General features: G+C 36.5%; 1 protein-coding gene across 4 annotated transcripts in view; it reads left to right on the top strand.

Moving 5' to 3' along the window:
* Positions 1 to 19,301, top strand: part of LOC150106921 (lysophospholipid acyltransferase 6-like) — a 219,177-nt gene that overhangs the window by 185,454 nt on the left and 14,422 nt on the right. For all 4 annotated transcript variants that reach the window (XM_090393380.1, XM_090393378.1, XM_090393381.1 and 1 more), the window contains one exon: positions 2,801 to 2,952. In XM_090393380.1, coding sequence (XP_090249506.1) covers positions 2,801 to 2,952 — 152 coding nt within the window. The remainder of the gene's footprint in view (positions 1 to 2,800; positions 2,953 to 19,301) is intronic.

Below are 19,301 nucleotides of genomic sequence, written 5' to 3'. Positions count from 1 at the left end.
TGAATGCAGTTGACTAACCCAAAATCTAAAACCATGTGCTGTAACTTAAATATCAGCTTATCATGTGGCATCCTGTCAAATGCCTTTGCAAAATCCAAAAAAATGGCAGTGTATACCTTTCCCTCATCAACTGCTTCTTCTTCTAGAACACAGAAACTAAGTAAATAATTAATTTATTCGACGAACACATAAGTCTGTCCACACATGCTTCTTCTTCTTCTTCTTTCACTATGCGTTATTCACACTTCCTATGCAGGTTTCGCGTGTTACTTAGATTAGAGAGAGGCTTCTTTTTACATGGATTCAAGATTGTAACCAAAAACGGATCCTGCTAAACACTGGCCTTATTAAATCAAAAGCATTGTCTCTTTGTAACATGGAAAGAAAGCGCTATCAATGATGGGAAAGAAGAAGAATTCTACATTAGTACTGGGTGATTTGAGTGTTTCAAAAAGAGAAATAAATAGCCTACATAATGTTCTAATCACAGACGAAGCTGCAAGTGCAGATAAGGATATATCCAGAGATTTTGAAGAAAATTGTGTAAGAAGGGGACTATTGTGATTGACAGATATTTAATGTCGATGAAGCCGGTCTTTTTTTTGGAAGCGAATCCCTTCCAAGGCTTTTCTAGCCAAATCAGAGAAATCTCAGCCTGGTTATAAAGTCGAATGAAATTGCTGCTAGCAATATGCGAGCCATTTGGAAGCACATTCTTCCACATTGTGCAAATGATTTTAGAGGCTTTCAAATTAATCTAAGTTAATTAAATCTCATTCCGAAAAGTTGAGTGATTCCAACCTACTAAATTTAGATGCACAACGGGAAAATCCTGAACAATATGAAGAAAATTTAATCACTGACAAGCCCAAAGAGGTTTCACAGAAACAAATTGAAAATGGTTTTCGTACAATCGAAGTTTTTAAGCAGAAATGCTTAGAGACTGACCCTGGTGAAGAGAGAGAACCAGTAAAATTTGCAGAAGAGGCAATAGGGCCATACCGTCAGTTGTATGAAAAAAAGAAATAGAATGCCCACCAAACTATGTTAGCTCAATTCTTTGTTAAGAAGCAGAATAATAAGTTTATATTCTGAATAATATGTTTTATTGTCTTTCAGCTTCATGGTTTTCTTTTAACTAGCCCTGAGACATACCCTAATTCTTTTATAAAAAAAATTAAGGGTCAAAAAAGAAATTTGAGGAACGAATTATACATTTTCCCATAGGTTATTATATTCGATTAGTGCATTTTCGATTAATGCGCCTGTTTTAAAGAACGCATTAGGCATTAATCGAGGGATTGCTGTATTGTTGTTCAATTTGTGTATTAATGATATTGGGATGGGTGTAATTGGTGATATGCAGAGTCAAGCAGATGTTATGGCCTTACAGGAGGACTTGAATAGATTGCATGAATGGGCAGGTAAGTTGAAATCTCAGCTCAATGTTGTAAAGTGTAAGCTTTTGAAATTTGGTAAGCAATGATGGAATGCAAAGTATACATTTGGTGAGGAATCTTTAAAGGAGGTAGATTAGATGAGAGATCTGGGAATGGTGGAGGATGACAAAGATCTGAAATTCAGGGGCCACATTGCAGGTTGTGAATATGTCACATCAGATAATGGGAATGATGCAGAAGACCTTGATGTGCAGAAATAAAGCGGTTATGAAGCCATTGTATAAGGCTTCAATCAGGCCTCGTATGGATTATTGTGTGCAGATTTGGTCACCGAGTTTTCATGGTGATAAGGATACATTAGAAAGGGTCCAGAGAAGATTTGCAGAAACGTATAGTGGTCTTTGAAATGTGAGTATGAGAGCAGATTGAGATAATGTAAATTGCAAAGCCTCGTGAATAGGAGGAGGGATATGATTGTGACACATAAGTTAGTTGGGGATTATTATCAGGTTGACATGGAAGAGATTTTTCATAGAATGGGAGATGGAGGTAGGACAAGAGACTATTCCTGGAAACCGTATAAGAGGGTGTGAGCAGAGGAATGAGGAGAAAGTGGCTGGTGAGTGGAATGCATTACCTGACTGTGTTGTGAAGTTGGATGAGCTTTGTGTGTGATAGTGTGCACTGCCCATGATGAGTCGCTGACTCCATAGAGGTCAGATAATAATAATAATAAAATGGTAATTGCTAAACTGTATAGTGTAGACCAGCGCTTCCCAAACTGTGGGCCGCAGCCCCCTTGGGAACCGTAAGTTTTGTTGAGGGGGCTGTGAAATAATGAAAACAAATTTAAAATGTTTTAAGACTAAGTAGATTTTTTTAATCTTAAAAGAAACATATTTAATTTTTATTGTTTATTATTTCTTTATTGTTCTTTTTGGATTTTAATGGAAAAAATCACATATTGGTGTTGGTTAACAAATTTTGTTTCTTGCGTATTTCGGCAATTAATGAATATTAGTAAATGTATGCTGATTCATATGTTTCATTTCGAAAGGTATTGATAAGAAACAAAAAAGATTACAAACCAAAATCTTGAATATAAATTGTATCGAATATAAATACAATAAATATTATAATAATATATGTCTGTATTACGATTTTTTTTATGGGGGAGGGGGATGAAATATTTTAATTTTTCCGAAGGAGGCCTTAGCATCCATAAGTTTGGGAAGCACTGGTGTAGACAGTGCTGGCAATCATTAACACACACTGAAACTCAATCTTCATAATAAATAGTATGAAACATATTGCAATACTAAGTTATTGTAAACATATTTTTCAGTAGTTATATAAAATAAAGTATATGAAATTTTACTTATTTTTTTCGATTTGGTTAGGTTCGTAGGTGCATGCGAAATCTGTTTCAGCATAACTTACAAATGAAAGTCTTATATGATGTGCTTACCTGTTTTGTTACCAGGATAGCAGTTGCTTATGCTGTTTTTCCTTTTGTTATTTTGGAGTATACTGCAACTATTGCTGTTTATAAGTAAGTATGTAATTTTTTTTTGTGTTTGTATATCATGTAAATTATGCTGAAGAAAGTATTTTAATTCTATATTCAGAGATGTGTGTATGTAGGCAGGGTGATCTGCTCTGGATTGTGATTGATGAAAGTCATATTGGTGATCTAATTAGTTATGAGTTCTCCAGGTGTTTGTGAGGTTGACTATTGATCATTTGCTAAATTACTGTAGACAGTACTAAGATGAGAGCAATTGTAGATTGATTAGTTTAATGTACCAATTTATTACTTTTTTTTTTTTTTTTTTTGGAATTGGCTGTATATGGGCTTGCTTCCGTGATGTAGGATCAGTGCCAGCTGAGTATAATATAGTGTAGATATAATAAAGAGAAAATGTTAGTTCAGGACACATTTCTTGAACACATTTAGTGGGACAATATGCTTTTTATTCATCAGGATAAGATGCTTTTTTTTTTTTTTTTTTTTGTTATCCAAGTTTTTCCAAGTTCTGTTGCAAGGTCACAGAAGCATGCAGTGCAATGTTCCAGATATAGAAGGAGATGATTTGGTCATCTATATAGGATTGGATGAGAAGAATGATGCTAGGAGGACAGATTTATCTTTTAGTGATGATGATGCAATACTACTATCTGGGTGAGAGCACAGATGGACAGAAGTTGTGTCCCCAATTAGCACAAGTGGCAGGGTTCCTACAATTTAGCCCTTTTAAAGTCAGACTTAGTTCTGTTACTGATGGGTTTACATTATTTGTTACTTTCAGGAGTTATGGTAAAAGGGTCAACATACAGCTTTACATCACATAAAAAATAAGAAATTATGCATTCATCTAAAACTAGCAGCCTGAAACTAAATCTAGATGGTGGATGTTTTGTTTAGTCAGAATTATAGCTAAAATAACTAAAGCTATGAGACTAGTATATTATATCTTTTAATTTTGTATGTGTTCTCTGGCCAGTTCTTGTTTTGCTGAATGAAAAATCAAGATTCAGGAGAACCTGCTCTCTCCAGCTTGAATGCATTCAAGAGAAGCTCAGATTTAAACTGTTTATGACTTATCTTATACTGAGATTTGTTTCTCATTAGATAGCAAGGTTTCCAGATTATCTAATCCTTAGTTTATCAGATTACAATCTTTCATGAGTGGGAGCATAAAAAAAAAAGAAACATCATCATCAAATTTCTGCCATGTATCCTCAAGGGATGTGCAGGATATCATATAATAAAATTAGTTTAATCCTTATTGAGGTCTCTTCAGTGGGAGCCAGGCCCAAGTGGAGATACCAGGCAGAAGCATTAGCAGGTCATCTCTACCTATAGGAGTTGCCAAATGGTGTGCCACCCTTTTTTAATAAATTACTCTGGATTTAGAGAAAGATGTTAAAAGTTTATTTTTCACTTGGTTAGAGTATAATAAAATTAGTTTAATCCTTTTTCCAAGTGTGAGCAAACTGTGGCAACTCCTATAGGTAGAGATGACCTGCTAATGCTTCTGCCTGGTATCTCCACTTGGGCCTGGCTCCCACTGAAGAGACCTCAATAAAGGTCGAAACTAGTCTGGGTAGTGGCCCTTCCCTTAATGCATAACATTAAACATATCCGCAAGGAGATGTGTTTTGCATTATAGGAGATACTGAGATAGGAGTATTGCTGGCTTGCTCCACCTTTGCAACAAGTTTCCCTGTTGTTGTACCACCTTACCCCGGCCATGAAGATACTTTCAGGCGCAAACTTTGTTTGCTCACACTTGGAAAAAGGATATCATAGTACTGCATGAAAAAAATTACATCATCATTACTAATTTCCTATCTACAATTTTCCTCCAAATTAGTCTGTTACTTGTCAAGACTCCAACATTATCAGATCTTATATTTCTATCGTCTAAGGAACTTTGTACAGTATCAATCTACCTATATCTTGGTCTTCCTCTGGGACGTTTCTCTACCAACCTAGCAGAGAACACTTGTTTTGCTAATCTTTCTTCACCCATTCTGTTTAAGTGATCATACCACCTGAGATTAGCTCTGCTAACACATTCCTTGATGCTGACAATGTCAAGTTCTTTCCTAATATCCTCGTTTTTAATATGATATTGCCATTGATGCCATCTGTTCACACCTCTAATCTTTCTCAGGACTCTCATATCTGCGGTCTCTATTCTTTGGTCAAGTGTTTTACTTCTGACCCAGCTCTCAGATGCATAAGTTAAAACTGGTTTGAACACTTTCTTTTATACAGCTAATTTAGTGTTCCGACTAATTTCTCTCTTATTCCATATGAATTTATTCAGTTGACTTCCCACCATACCAGCTTTGCTGATTCTGTTGTCTATTTCTATATTGAATTTACCATCTTCAGTAAAAATCGTGCCTAAATAGCTGAAATGTTTTACTTGTTCCACAGGTTCTCCATTCACAACACAGTTGACATTTTCAATGATTCTGTCTATTTTCATTGTCTTTGTCTTTTTATTGCTGACCTTCATACCATATCTATTACAACAGCTATTCAATTTAGTCAGAGAATCTTGCAGACTTGTAGTGGATTTATTTAGAAGTATAACGTCATCCGCATAAAGCAAAGAGCTGACATTAACATCTCCAATATTGATATCAGGTTTAATACCACTTTCCTTCATAATGTGATCCATATAGATAATGAATAACAGAGGGGATAATGTACATCCTTGTCTCACACCAGATTTAACATAAAACCATCTTCCTGTACTTCCTTCAATTCTAACTGCTGACTTACAACTCAAATAAAGACTAAGTATTGCTTGTTAAAATGCCCCATTGACACCATATAACTGTAGCGTATTGAATAGCTTCTATCTTGGCACCTTGTCATATGCCTTTTCCAAATCGACCAAATTCAGATCTTTGTTATATTTCCATGCTTTCTCGACTATTTGTCGCAAAGTGAAGATCTGATCCTCACAGCCTCTATTTGGCCTGAATCTAGCTTGTTCTTCACCAAGCTTTTCTTCTACAATTCTTCTCAATTGTTTCTCAAGTATATTTGCATAGATCTTGCCAGGAACACTTAGTAGGGAAATACCTCTGTAATTCTCACATTCAGTTTTATTTCCCTTTTTATATATGGGTACTATGAGAGCTCTACTCCAATCATCGGGAATTCGTTCCTCGGTCCAGGCTTTCTGAACTATGCAGTGCAGCCACTGTAAGACTTTTATACCACCATACTTCAGCATTTCTGGTCGAATATCATCTACTCCTGCTGCCTTTCCACATTTTAAACCTTTGATGCCTTTTTCTACTTCAAGTATGGATATGTATTCCTGACTGTATGCCTGGTCAGTGTTTCATTTAGCAGTTTTTCAAAGTAATTACTCCATACTTCAAGAATATCTTTTTCTTCCATTTTCATGTCACCTTTATCATCTCTAACTCCTTTTACAGCACTCTTTCCTCCATTCCTAAGCTTCTTCAACAACCTCCACAATATCTTACCATCTTCTTGATATTTATTTTCTATGTTCTTACCAAAGTCCTCCCATGACTTTTATTTAGCTAGTTTTACACAGTGTTTAGCATTCTTGTATTTGTCTCTGTATTCTCTAAGAGCACAAGCTGACTTATTTGCCAGGAACTTTTGATATGCTTTCTTCTTTTCCTTCACTGCCTCTTTAACTTCCTGTGTCCACGATGGAGTTCTAATTTTTCTATCCTTGCAGACAACTTCACCACATGCCTCTCTAGCTGAATCAATCAGTATACCTTCTTCAAGGCTTGCCACTGAATCTCCAAGGTTTGATTCCTGTTTTCAAACTGTTTCATTTTTTCTTCAATAATCTTTGTGTATCTTAGTCTACAGTTCACATCTGAGAGCTGCTCAAACTTTTATTTGCTTTAAAACTTTCTTACATGTTATTCTTTTCAATATGAAATTCAATTTTATCCTGCTCCAGACTAAATAGTGATCACTTCCAATTTCAAATCCTCTGTACTATCTGGTGTCCTGCACCAGGGAGAAAACATCACTATCAACAATAACATAGTCAATGAGACTTTTCTTATTCCTTGCCTCTTGTTTCCACGTGAATTTGTGCACATTTTTATGTTGGAACATGGTGTTAGTAATAACCAGTCCATGTCCTGAGCGGAAATCCAACAGATATTTGCCATTATTATTAGCTTTGCTCTTTTCTCCAAATTTTCCCAAAATATTTTTGTATGTCTCACAATCATTTCCTACTCTGCTATTTAGAACCTCAACAAGGACCAACTTTTCCTTTTTCATTGTGTCAGTTGCTTTTTGTAAAGCATCAAAAAATCCCTCCACTTCTACCTTAGTAGAACCTTCTGTGGGACCATAGCAAAAATAAGTCTCATTGTCCAGTTCCCCATTCTCATATTTGCCCACATTACTCTACTTGAGACTGACTGCCATTCAAGAAGATTAGCCTCGTATTTTGTGTTGAATACTATGGCTACTCCTTCTTTTCCTTGATTCATTGCCTGAATATAACATTTTATATTTATTGCTCAGAAAGATCTCACCAGTTTTTCTCTTTTTTGTTTCAGTCACCCCTATTATGTCGATCTGATACTTATCTAATTCCTCAGCTAGCTCCGTTTCTTTGCCATTCAGGCTTCTTATGTTAATATTACTGATCTTTAACTCTGGTGATGTTGAGTTGGGGTGTGTTTTCAGATTTGTTCCAGTAGCTGACTTTTCGCTGTTTGCTCTGGTTCTCTGGCGAAAACAACGAGGGCCCTGTTTAACTGGGCGACGCCCCAGCCGGCATGAAATTTTGTCATTTTGTACCATCATTTTTTATTTTGGTTTAACCAATAAGAATACAATTTGGTCGGTTAAATCCCAAATTGCCAGCCCATCCTCGTTCGTTCAGTATCCAAGTAGATACCCAACAGGGTGCACCACGAGAAGGTGAGGATTGGACATTAGGTCAGAAGGCCTGTTCGGTTCTCCGCATTCCTTTAAAGGCTATGTGGAGGTTTCCTCTCAGTTATACAGCTTTGACCCTAAAGAAACATGAAAATTAAAATTTACAAGAATAGTTCTTTTCATTCTCAGTGACGATGCAGAATTTATTTTACATCCTCAGTTAAATCACTGATCCAGTTTACAAGAGATCACCTTTGGAAGTTATGTAAGAGTATCATTAACACGGACATAGGGACTAATGAATTAGTGAAATGGTTTGTCAGAGGTGGCAAGGAATGCTTTGTCAGTGAATGAGTTTAAAAATAGATATGACTGGCATTGTGTGACTGGTATGTGCCTCCTGTAATGAGCGTTTGGTCTCCTTGAAAGTTCCCATATATAAATGATAATACGGTTGACCCTTGAACAAAGTGCGGTTTAGGGGCACTGATTCCTTCCCACCCTTGCATAGTCAAAAATCCACATATAACTTTTGACTCCCCAAAAACTAATGTCACACACACACACATGCCATTATCAAAGTTAAAATCAGAGATTTCTTCATAGGTAGGAATTCATGGTAAGGAGAAAACAAATTTCTTGCAAGAAAATCTGCCAGAAGCAAGGTAATGAAGCTAGTTTAATTTGCTGAAGTATTACTTAAAGATAAGATAAGTGGTATATGGGAAAGAAATTGAGTGCCTCAGCTAGGTACTACAATCATCAGAAGACAACTTATTTATACCAGTTGCAAAAAAAAAGAAGAGGAAAGCATAAAGCATTGCTGATGTGTCAAAGTTTAATTCTGTGAGATTTTAGATAAGATAATCTGCCTAGTCAGTGTATGTAATGTAAGTGTACCTAATGTAATTGTTTGACAGTAAGAAAAAAGAAGCATGAAATTGCAGTATTTTTTTAAACTGATTACTTATCTGTTTTCTAAGTTTATCCTTAGAACTTTATGGAAAGAAGTAAATGATTCTTCCCATTCAATACTATAAATAGGAGTTATATTAAAAAAATCAAGAACATAACTCTCTGAAATTTCTCTGAATTTTCAGAGAAAATTGCAAGACATCTTTGCTAGATTGACCTCCAAATTTCTTTCCATCCTTTTCGTAAACTAAATTCCTTATGTCTCTCTGAAAGACAAATGCTCTCCTCTTTCTTATCCTGGAGTTTACAGGATCTCTTGTTCTTGTGGCCTTTCTTATTATGGACAAATGAGTTGTTCAGCTCAGATTTGGCTGGAGGAACATCAAGAGTCTGATGTCTGGTTTAACCAGCCATGCCTTGTAAACTAGGCATAGAATTGGAATAAAGCTAAAATCCTACAAAGTTATTTTCTTCTGGAAAGATTATATATATAAAGAAAAGCCTGCATTTACAGTCCTAATCTCAACAGAACTCTCAATTTTGAGATGTCATCCTAAATAACACTCCTCATTCATGTGTTTCATAAAGCTGTAATTATAATTATTTATTTATTTGAATTCTGATAGTTGTAGATGGAGTTATCCTTCTGCAGTTGTTAGCATATATATTATCATTCACTTGCAATTTAATCCGGCACTGGTGAGGCGGGAAAATGTCACAAAAGTGGTAAGTGGGGTCCCACAGACCCACCCAAATAATGTAGTGTATTATAGAAATCCATATCTTTTTAATCAATATTAGATTACATATTGTTTAAGATTCTTCCTCACAGTCTTGTTCTGTATCAGACTCATGGTTACTGACTAATTCTAAATCGATTTCACTATCATCATCTCTGTTAATGGCTCCTCGTCTGTCAAAGCATCATCTATAAGTTGACATAACCTCTGTTCTTCCTGCTTGTAACTCATCTGGTAAAAAAAAGATATTCTCAAAATACCCTCTAAATTAATACATATATTAGTATAATCCCACCTACTAGTTTTGCTAGCGACTGTCTAGCTTTGTCAAGGCTCAAACGGTACATACAAAAAAAAATGAGAGAATACAGAAACGTTGCTAACTGTTAGGCAGTAAAGTTTGAACATATGCGTGCATGTGTTGAGAAGCTTCAGTCAGTATCATGGATGCGTGTTGAATGCAGATGTGTAACATGATTTTTCGCATTTTGTAGTTCCGTTAAACTGAGTGAGTTGATTAAGTTTTTCCATATATCTTTCAGTATGGCACCCTGATTTCTATTGAGGTTGTTTCCCATTCTTAATACCACTGCCACCTCCCCAAAAAATTCTCTAACCGTAATCATCATCTAAATATGGCATAGAGCTATTTTCCCAGTCAATTGCATGGTTGGAAGTAGAAAAGTGATGTGCTAAGCCTGAGGAGACTGTCCTGTTGTGATTGACATCCCCAACATGCTCCTTCTGTCTGATTTCCAGGCTTCTTGAAATTTGCCCAATATATGAAAGACCGCACGTACATGGGATTCTATAAACACCTGGATATTTGAAAAATAGTACACTGTCTTTAGGAGATCTTAATACTTGTCTGATGGTAGTAGTTGGCTTAAATACCATTCTGATGTTGTGAGATTTTAACATTCTCGCTAATCTTGAAGAGACTGAATTAACATAAGGGATGACTACTGTTGAAGCATACTGGGCAACTGTTCCTTGTTGTTGGTGGTTGTCTTTATAAAGAAATTTGTTGATGATGTTTGTACGAAAACCATTCTGCGATAGTGTTATAGCAATTTGAGAAAGTTCTGTCTATACCTCTTCTTCGTCTGAAATAAACGTTTTGGCTCTGTTCCATAACATGTGAATGATGCTATGTTTTTGTGATCTATGATGGTTAGAAGAATAACGTAAATAACGTCCAGTATCTGTAGGTTTTCTGTATATGGATATTTGAAAGTTCTGTCTATACCTCTTCTTCGTCTGAAATAAACGTTTTGGCTCTGTTCCATAACATGTGAATGATGCTATGTTTTTGTGATCTATGATGGTTAGAAGAATAACGTAAATAACGTCCAGTATCTGTAGGTTTTCTGTATATGGATATTTGAAAGTTCTGTCTATACCTCTTCTTCGTCTGAAATAAACGTTTTGGCTCTGTTCCATAACATGTGAATGATGCTATGTTTTTGTGATCTATGATGGTTAGAAGAATAACGTAAATAACGTCCAGTATCTGTAGGTTTTCTGTATATGGAAAGTTTAAAATTATTCTCCTGCCTTTTCACCAGTATGTCTAGGAAGGGGAGTTGTCTGTTTTTTTCAACTTCTAGAGTAAATTTAATTTTGTTGTGCAGTGAGTTTATTCTCTCTAAAAACACTTCTAGGTTTTCCATGTTTTCATTCCAAATGATGAAAATATCATCAACGTATCTCCACCATATCGATGGTTTAGGTGTAATTTGGTAAAAATTTCATTTTCCAACTTTTCATGAATAGGTCTGCACAAGATGGTGACAGTGGGCTACCCATTGCTAGACCTTCTAATTGTTGGTAAACTGTGTTGTTTACTTTGAAGAAATTTGATTTCAGGCAGTGATTGAACAACTGTGTAATGTCTGTAGGGAAGAGATCTTTAATAATGTTAATGACTTCCTCCACTGGAACATTCGTAAATAAGGAAACTACATCCAGGCTGGCCATTATGTCCATTTGTAATGTCTTAACATACTTCAGTTTCTCTACAAATTGTTGAGAGTTCTTAATATAGGACTCTGTTTGTCTAATTTTTCCTTATAGTAAGTTGGCAAGGTGTTTAGCCAATAGGTATGTAGGGGAGGATCTGCCATCCACAATCAGACGCAGTGGAATACCCTCCTTATGCACTTTGGGTGCACCATAAAGGCGAGGAGTTATGGGATATGCGGATTTGAGTTTTCATTTTAATTCCTCAGGCCAACCAGTTATATTTCTGATCAGCAGGTTTGTTTTGTGGTGGTTTGTCATGATAGGATTTTTCTTTAGTATTTTATATGTGGAACTGTCCGACAGGAGATTGTTTATCTTAGTGAAATAATCTTTTGAATTAAGAATGACTGTGGAGCTCCTCTTGTCAGCTTTAGTAATGATTATCTCTTTGTTGTTTCGTAAGTTACGAATGGCCTTCCTATCATATGGAGTGGTGTTCTGTTTGGGTTGTTTTGCTGTTGCAAGGATAATCGTGGTCTGGGATCTAATATCGTTAGCTGTAGCCTGGGAGTGGACGGAGGCCTTTTCAATTCCACAAATGAAGTCCATTTTTGGAATGAAATTAGGGGTGATGGAGAAGTTGAAACCTTTCTTTAGGATGTCGGATTCCTGTTTGGTAAGGCCGTGATCTGACATGTTGAAAATTACTTTGTCATCTGGGAGGTTGTTATAAGAATGGTATTTTTTCTTATACAGTTCTTCAAATTTTTTAATTTGGTTCACCTTGCTTAACTGGAAAGTTTTCTCATAGCTAAATTGTAACATGTGGTCTAAACTGTTTGAAATATCATCAAAATGGTTCCAGCAATTAATGTCAATAATATTCAGTTCATACCTGATGTGTTGTAGCCTTTCTCGAATTAGAACCAAAGAAGCTTTGTTGTAGATACTTTTGGCTCGTTTAGATTGAATATATCCTTTAATTATTAAGAACTTCGTGATTAAAATTGAAAAATCTCTGCATCTCTTAAGAAATGTAAGGTGGTTCAATAACTTAGCCTTCCTGCATTTCTCTTTTTCAAGGCACCGTACTTTGTGTTTCATCTGTCTATTTAAATTATACATATTTGATCATAAAATACTTTAAAAACGAGACTTTTGTGATTATGAGACCATAGGTTCTTTAATTAATACATATATTAGTATAATCCTGCCTACTAGCGACTGTCCAGCTTTGTCAAGGCTCGAACGGTACATACAAAAAAAATGAGAGAATACAGAAACGTTGCTAACTGTTAGGCAGTAAAGTTTGAACATATGTGTGACATATTCATTGTCACGCATGTGTTCAAACTTTACTGCCTAACCGTTAGCAACGTTTCTATATCTCTCATATTTTTTTGTATGTACCGTTTGAGCCTTGACAAAGCTGGACAGTCGCTAGCGAAACTAGTAGGCGGGATTATACTAATATATGTATTAATTGAAGAACCTATGTTCTCATAACCACAAAAAAGTCTCGTTTTTAAAATACCCTCTAAATATTTATGAAAACGTATTTGCTTATAGTTGGTATGTAAAAATATAGAAGAGACAGCAGTAACGATAATATTTTAGTAGAATATACATGAAAACAACTTACGTTTCGGAAGTAAATATGGTCACACTTTTGGTAAGATGCATCCCAGCACACTTTACACCTCTGCACCCTAAACTTACTTGCGTGCAACAGCTTGTCGTCTATGGTATCAGGAGCGGAAGCTATACTGAGGCATGCCACATGTTGTTAAAAAGTTATAGTAAATTTAAAATCTTTGGGGGTCTGTGACACCCCACCTTACTAATGCCAGGTTAAGTGTTGTTCTTATTGTTGTTTATCTCTTTTCAACTGTATTGCTAATGGCTAGGAAAAATAACTGAAAATATTAATTTTTTTTTTAACATGTCATCCATTATTTTAATTTTATTACTAAGAACAATGTTATTCCAAAGGAAATTCATTAGTGTTTATAGTTGTCCACTATACCAATTCCACCTGCAGTCCCTAAAAGAGTCCAGAAATAAAAGCCACTTCCTATTAATTTCCAAAAACATAACTACATAGAAAAATTATTTTTGCTTTTTTTAAATTATATAAAAGAAAATATTTAATATATAAATAAAGTTCATCATCATCAAATTCCTGACATGTACCCTCAAGGGGTGTACAGGATATGATAGTACTACATTAAAAATTTACATCATTACTAACTTCCTATCTACAATTTTCCTCCAAATCACTCTATTACTTGTCAAGACTCATTATCAGATCTTATATTTCTATCGTCTAAGGCACTTTGTACCGTATCCATCCACCTATATCTTGGTCTTCCTCTGGGTCGTTTTCCTGCCAACCTGGCAGAGAACACTTGTTTTGCTAATCTTTCCTCGCCCATTCTGTTTAAGTGACCATACCACCTGAGATTAGCTCTGCTAACGCATTCCTCAATGCTGACAATGTCAAGTTCTTTTCTAATATCCTCTTTTTTAATATGATATTGCCATTGATGCCATCTGTTCATGCCCCTAATCTTTCTCAGGACTCTCATATCTGTGGTCTCTATTCTTTGGTCAAGTGTTTTACTTCTGACCCAGCTCTCAGATCCATAAGTTAAAACTGGTTTGAACACTGTCTTGTATACAGCTAATTTAGTGTTCTGACTAATTTCTCTCTTATTCCATATGAATTTATTCAGTTGACTGCCTACCATACCAGCTTTGTTGATTGTTGTCTATTTCCGTATTTAATTTACCATCTTCAGTAAAAATCGTGCCTAAGTAGCTGAATTGTTTTACTTGTTCCACAGGTTCCATGTTCACAACACAGTTGAAATTTCCACAATTCTACCTATTTTCATTGTCTTTGTCTTTTTAATGCTGACCTTCATACCATATCTATTACAACAGTTATTCAATTTAGTCAGGGAATCGTGCAAACTTGTAGAAGATTTATTTAGAGGTATAACATTGTCCACATAAAGCAAAGAGCTGACATTAACATCTCCAATTCTGATATCATGTTTAATACCACTTTCCTTCATAATGTGATCCATATAGATAATGAATAACAGAGGGGATAATGTGCATTCTTGTCTCACACCAGATTTAACATTAAACCATCTTCCTGTACTTCCTTCAATTCTAGCTGCTGAGTTACAACTCAAATGAAGACTAAGTATTGTTTCATATAATGCCCCATTGACACCATATAACTGTATCGTAATGAATAGCTTCTCTCTTGGCACCTTGTCATATGCCTTTTCCAGATCGACAAAACTTAAATACAGATCTTTGTTATATTCCCATACTTTCTCAACTATTTGTTGTAAAGTGAAGATCTGATCCTGACAGCCTCTATTTGGCCTGAATCCAGCTTGTTCTTCACCAAGCTTTCTTTCCACAATTCTTCTCAACCGTTTCTCAAGTATACTTGCATAGATCGTCCTTGCACTCAGTAGGTATTTCCCTACTGAGTGCCCAGAACACTCAGTAGGGAAATACCTCTGTAATTCTCACATTCAGTTTTATTTCCCTTTTTATATATGGGTACTATGAGAGCTCTACTCCAATCATCGGGAATTCATCCCTCTGTCCAGGCTTTCTGAACTATGCAGTGCAGCCACTGTAAGACTTTTATTTCACCATACTTCAGCATTTCTGGTCGAATATCATCTACTCCTACTGCCTCTCCACATTTCAAGCCTTTGATGGCTTTTTCTACTTCAGGTATGGATATGTATTCCTGACTGTATTTTTTTTTTTTTTAATACTGTGCTCTCACTGCTTGTTTTATTTTGCAATTTTTCGAAGTAATTACTCCATACTTCAAGGATATCTTTTTCTTCCCTTTTCATGTCACTTTAATCATCTCTAACTCCTTTTACAACACTCTTCCTTCTATTCCTAAGCTTCTTCAACAACCTCCAGAATATCTTACTATTTTTGATATTATTTGATATGAAATAAATTCTTGATATTTATTTTCTATGTTCTTGCCAAAGTCCTCCCATTATTTGTTTAGCTAGTTTTACACAGTGTTTCGCTTTCTTACATTTGTCTCTGTATTCTCTAAGAGCAAAAACTGACTTATTTGCCAGGAACTTTTGATATGCTTTCTTCTTTTCCTTCACTGCCTCTTTAACTTCCTGTGTCCACCATGGAGTTCTGATTTTTCTATCCTTGCGGACAATCTCACCACATGCCTCTCTGGCTGAATCAATCAGGGTTTTCTTCAAGGCTTGCCACTGAATCTCCAAGGTTTGGTTCCTGTTCTCAAACTCTTTCATTTTTTCTTCAATAATCTTTGTGTATTTTAGTCTACAGTTCACATCTGAGAGCTGCTCAACTTTTATTTGCTTTAAAACTTTCTTTTAAAACTGGGGGTGCTTAAGGGTCAAAGCTGTATAACTGAGAGGAGACCTCCACATAGCCTTTAAAGGAATGCGGAGAACCGACCAGGGCTTCTGACCTAATGTCCAATCCTCACCTTCTCGTGGTGCACCCTGTTGGGTATCTACTTGGATACTGAACGGATGAGGATGGGCTGGCAATTTGGGATTTAGCTGACCAAATTGTATTCTTATTGGTTAAACCAAAATATAGAATGATGGTACAACATGACAAAATTTCATGCCGGCTGGGGCATCGCCCGGTTAAACAAGGCCCCTGTTGTTTTCTCCAGGGAACCAGGGCGAACAGCGAAAAGTCAGCTACTGGAACAAATCTGAAAATAAACCCCAACTCAACATCACCAGAGTTAAAGATCGGTACTATCAACGTAAGAAGCCTGAATGGCAAAGAAATGGAGCTAGCTGAGGAATTGAATAGGTATCAGATCGACATAATAGGGGTGACTGAAACAAAAAAGACCAAAACTGGTGAAATCTTTCTGAGCAATAAATACAAAATGTTATATTCAGGCAATGATAATCAAGGAAAAGAAGGAGTAGCCATAGTATTCAACACAAAATACGAGGCTAATTTTCTTGAATGGCAGTCAGTCTCAAGTAGAGTAATGTGGACAAATATGAGAATGGGGAACTGGACAATGAGACTTATTTGTGCCTATGGTCCCACAGAAGGTTTTCTACTAAGGTAGAAGTGGAGGAATTTTTTGAGGCTTTAGAAAAAGCAACTGACACAATGAAAAAGGAAAAGTTGGTCCTTGTTGGGGATCTAAATAGCAGAGTAAAAAATGATTGTGAGACATACAAAAATATTTTGGGAAAATTTGGAGAAAAGAGCAAAGCTAATAATAATGGCAAATATCTGTTGGATTTCTGCTCAGGAAATGGACTGGTTATTACTAACAGCATGTTCCAACATAAAAATGTGCACAAATTCACATGGAGAGAAGAGGCTAGGAATAAGAAAAGTCTCATTGACTATATGAGGGCGCTAGTGGGTCAAGCGCTACGAATGTGCTTTGAAGAGCTCCTGATTCAGATAAGTTTTACTAGGAATAATTAAGTATAGATGCGTAATTGTTTAAGTAAGAGCGGCTGTAAACGTTGTACGCTACCGATATTATTAGTGTGGGGTTTTTTTTCTTGCTTAAACTAAATACGAAAACGTTAATATTAGACCTAGTAACCTGCAGAGAGAAAAAAATGGCGGCTGCATTGTCATTCCATGATTTTAATTTGGATTTCAGTAGGTTCGTTAAGTGTGAGGTCTGTTATATGTATTCCTTCGATTACATAAATGATTTGTGGATGTTTAGTGCGGATGGAAGAAGGGTGTGTGCGAAATGTGACCTGAACGAGGAATTGATGAATGCGAATATGAAGTTGATAACAGAAAGTGCTAGTACCGATTGTGTCGTGAGTGCACGTTTGAAAGAGGATGGCGGGAAAGACAGGCGAAAAAGTGTTAAAAAATCAGGAAAAAAGAAAAAGAGCGATTTGACAACCGTAACGGATGTTAAAAGGGACGAAAGTGAGGCGGAAAGAAACGAAATTGAGAGAACGAATGAAAGTAGAAATGGCGTGGTGCAGAAATCGCAAGTAAAAAAAATCGAAAGAATGAATGATTGCGAAAAAAGAATGACTGATGGCGAAAGTTGGACGCATGTTGGAACGAAAGTACTGAACCAAAGAAAGATGAATGACAGTAAAAGTGAGAAGAATGATAGCGAAAGTTGGACGCATGTTAGTCCGAAAGTACGGAAACAAAGAAAGATATGTGACAGTGAAAGTGAGAAGAATGACAGTGAAAGTTGGACGTATGTTGGACCGAAAGTACGGAAACAAAGAAGGATGAATGAGAGGGAAAGTGAGAAGAGAGGGTCGAGAGTTAGAAAGTTAGAAAGATTTAATGATAGAGTGAATGTGTCGCGAGGTTCAGAAGGTGAATTGGATTGGATGAAGCAAGAAATGAAATGGATGCGGAATGAAATTAAGAGAATGCAGGTCAAAACTATTAAAATAAATCATGATGGCATGAAAGAGTTAACAAAAGATGAGCGAGTGGCATTGTATGGTGACTCCATTATTAAAGGTGTGCTAGAGGATAAAATGCACAAGGTATGTTTTCCAGGCGGTAAAATGAGTAGAGTGATTGAGGCATTGAATATGAGGCGGGAACGAGCAAAAGAGTTAATTGTATTAATTGGTACGAATGATTTGAGAGAGAACAAGGAGCATGTCAGAATGAATGTCAGGAGACTGCTTGGAAAGATAAAGGAGAATAGTGTGACAGGAAGGGTGGTCAGTGTGTTGCCTAGGTATGATTGTGGTGAAATGAGGCGGAGAGCAAGGATTATGAATGATATTCTGGCTGAAATGTGTGAGGAGATGGGAGTACAGTTTGTTAATGTGTGGAATGAGTTTGAGGGACGAAGTGAGCTGTATGGGAGCGATGGACTGCATTTGAGTGGTTATGGTGTGAGTCGCTTGGAGAGACTGCTGCTGGAAGGTAGAGAAGTGAATAGAGAGAATGAATCAGATCGAGAGGGGAGTGATGTGGAAGAGCAGGAGAGTAAGACAGGAGAGATTGAAGGAGTGGAAATGAATGTGGAAGTGAGTGGTATGAGTATAGATAATGAGAGAATGGGTGTGCAAGAGGAACAGGGAAACGGGGAGGCTCAGGGTGGACAGGGATACACAGCGTGAGAAAGGTGGATGCTCCAAGAGGAGGTGAGAGAATGTGTAGGCAGGAAAGTAATGGGATGATCAGGGATCAAAAGGAAACAGATGGAATTGCAAAGGGTTCTAAAATGAAGAAGCAGAAAGGGAAATGGCCCCAGTCCAGCATGGAGAGATCACATCGAGTGAGTGGTATCAGTGGAACTAGCTGTAGATCCAGAAATGAGTTGTTGTGTTTGTATACCAATGCTAGAAGTATAAGAAACAAGGCGGATGAAATGGTTGCACTAATTGCGTCTGTGCACCCAGAGATTGTCGGAATAAGTGAGACATGGTTAGATGAGGATGACATCCTGACAGGAATAGAGATGGAAAGGTATGATGTGTTTCGTGAGGATAGAAGGGGTAAAAAGGGAGGGGGAGTGCTATTGATGATAGAGAAAGAGTTATGTCCATACAAGGTAGAGATGCAAGGGGGAAATGGGGCCAGTGGTTTTGAGGCAGTATGGTGTGAGATAGAGGTGAATAGATTCAAATACTTGGTGGGATGTTGTTATAGACCTGGTAATGTGGATGGTGGTGATAGTGAAATGTATAGTCAAATAAGCCAAACAAATAAGAAAAGGATGATCATTATGGGTGATTTTAATTATGGCAATATAGATTGGAATGAAGAGATAGCAACTGGAAGTAAAGAAAATGAGTTTCTTGAGTTTTTGAGGGATAACTACCTCAGACA

This window comes from Typopeltis vanoorti, chromosome 5, assembly GCF_054136105.1.
Source record: "Typopeltis vanoorti isolate ZY-2024b chromosome 5, IOZ_Tvanoo_1.0, whole genome shotgun sequence".
NCBI classification, from domain to species: domain Eukaryota; kingdom Metazoa; phylum Arthropoda; class Arachnida; order Uropygi; family Thelyphonidae; genus Typopeltis; species Typopeltis vanoorti.
This window is presented reverse-complemented; position numbering and strand designations above follow the sequence as displayed.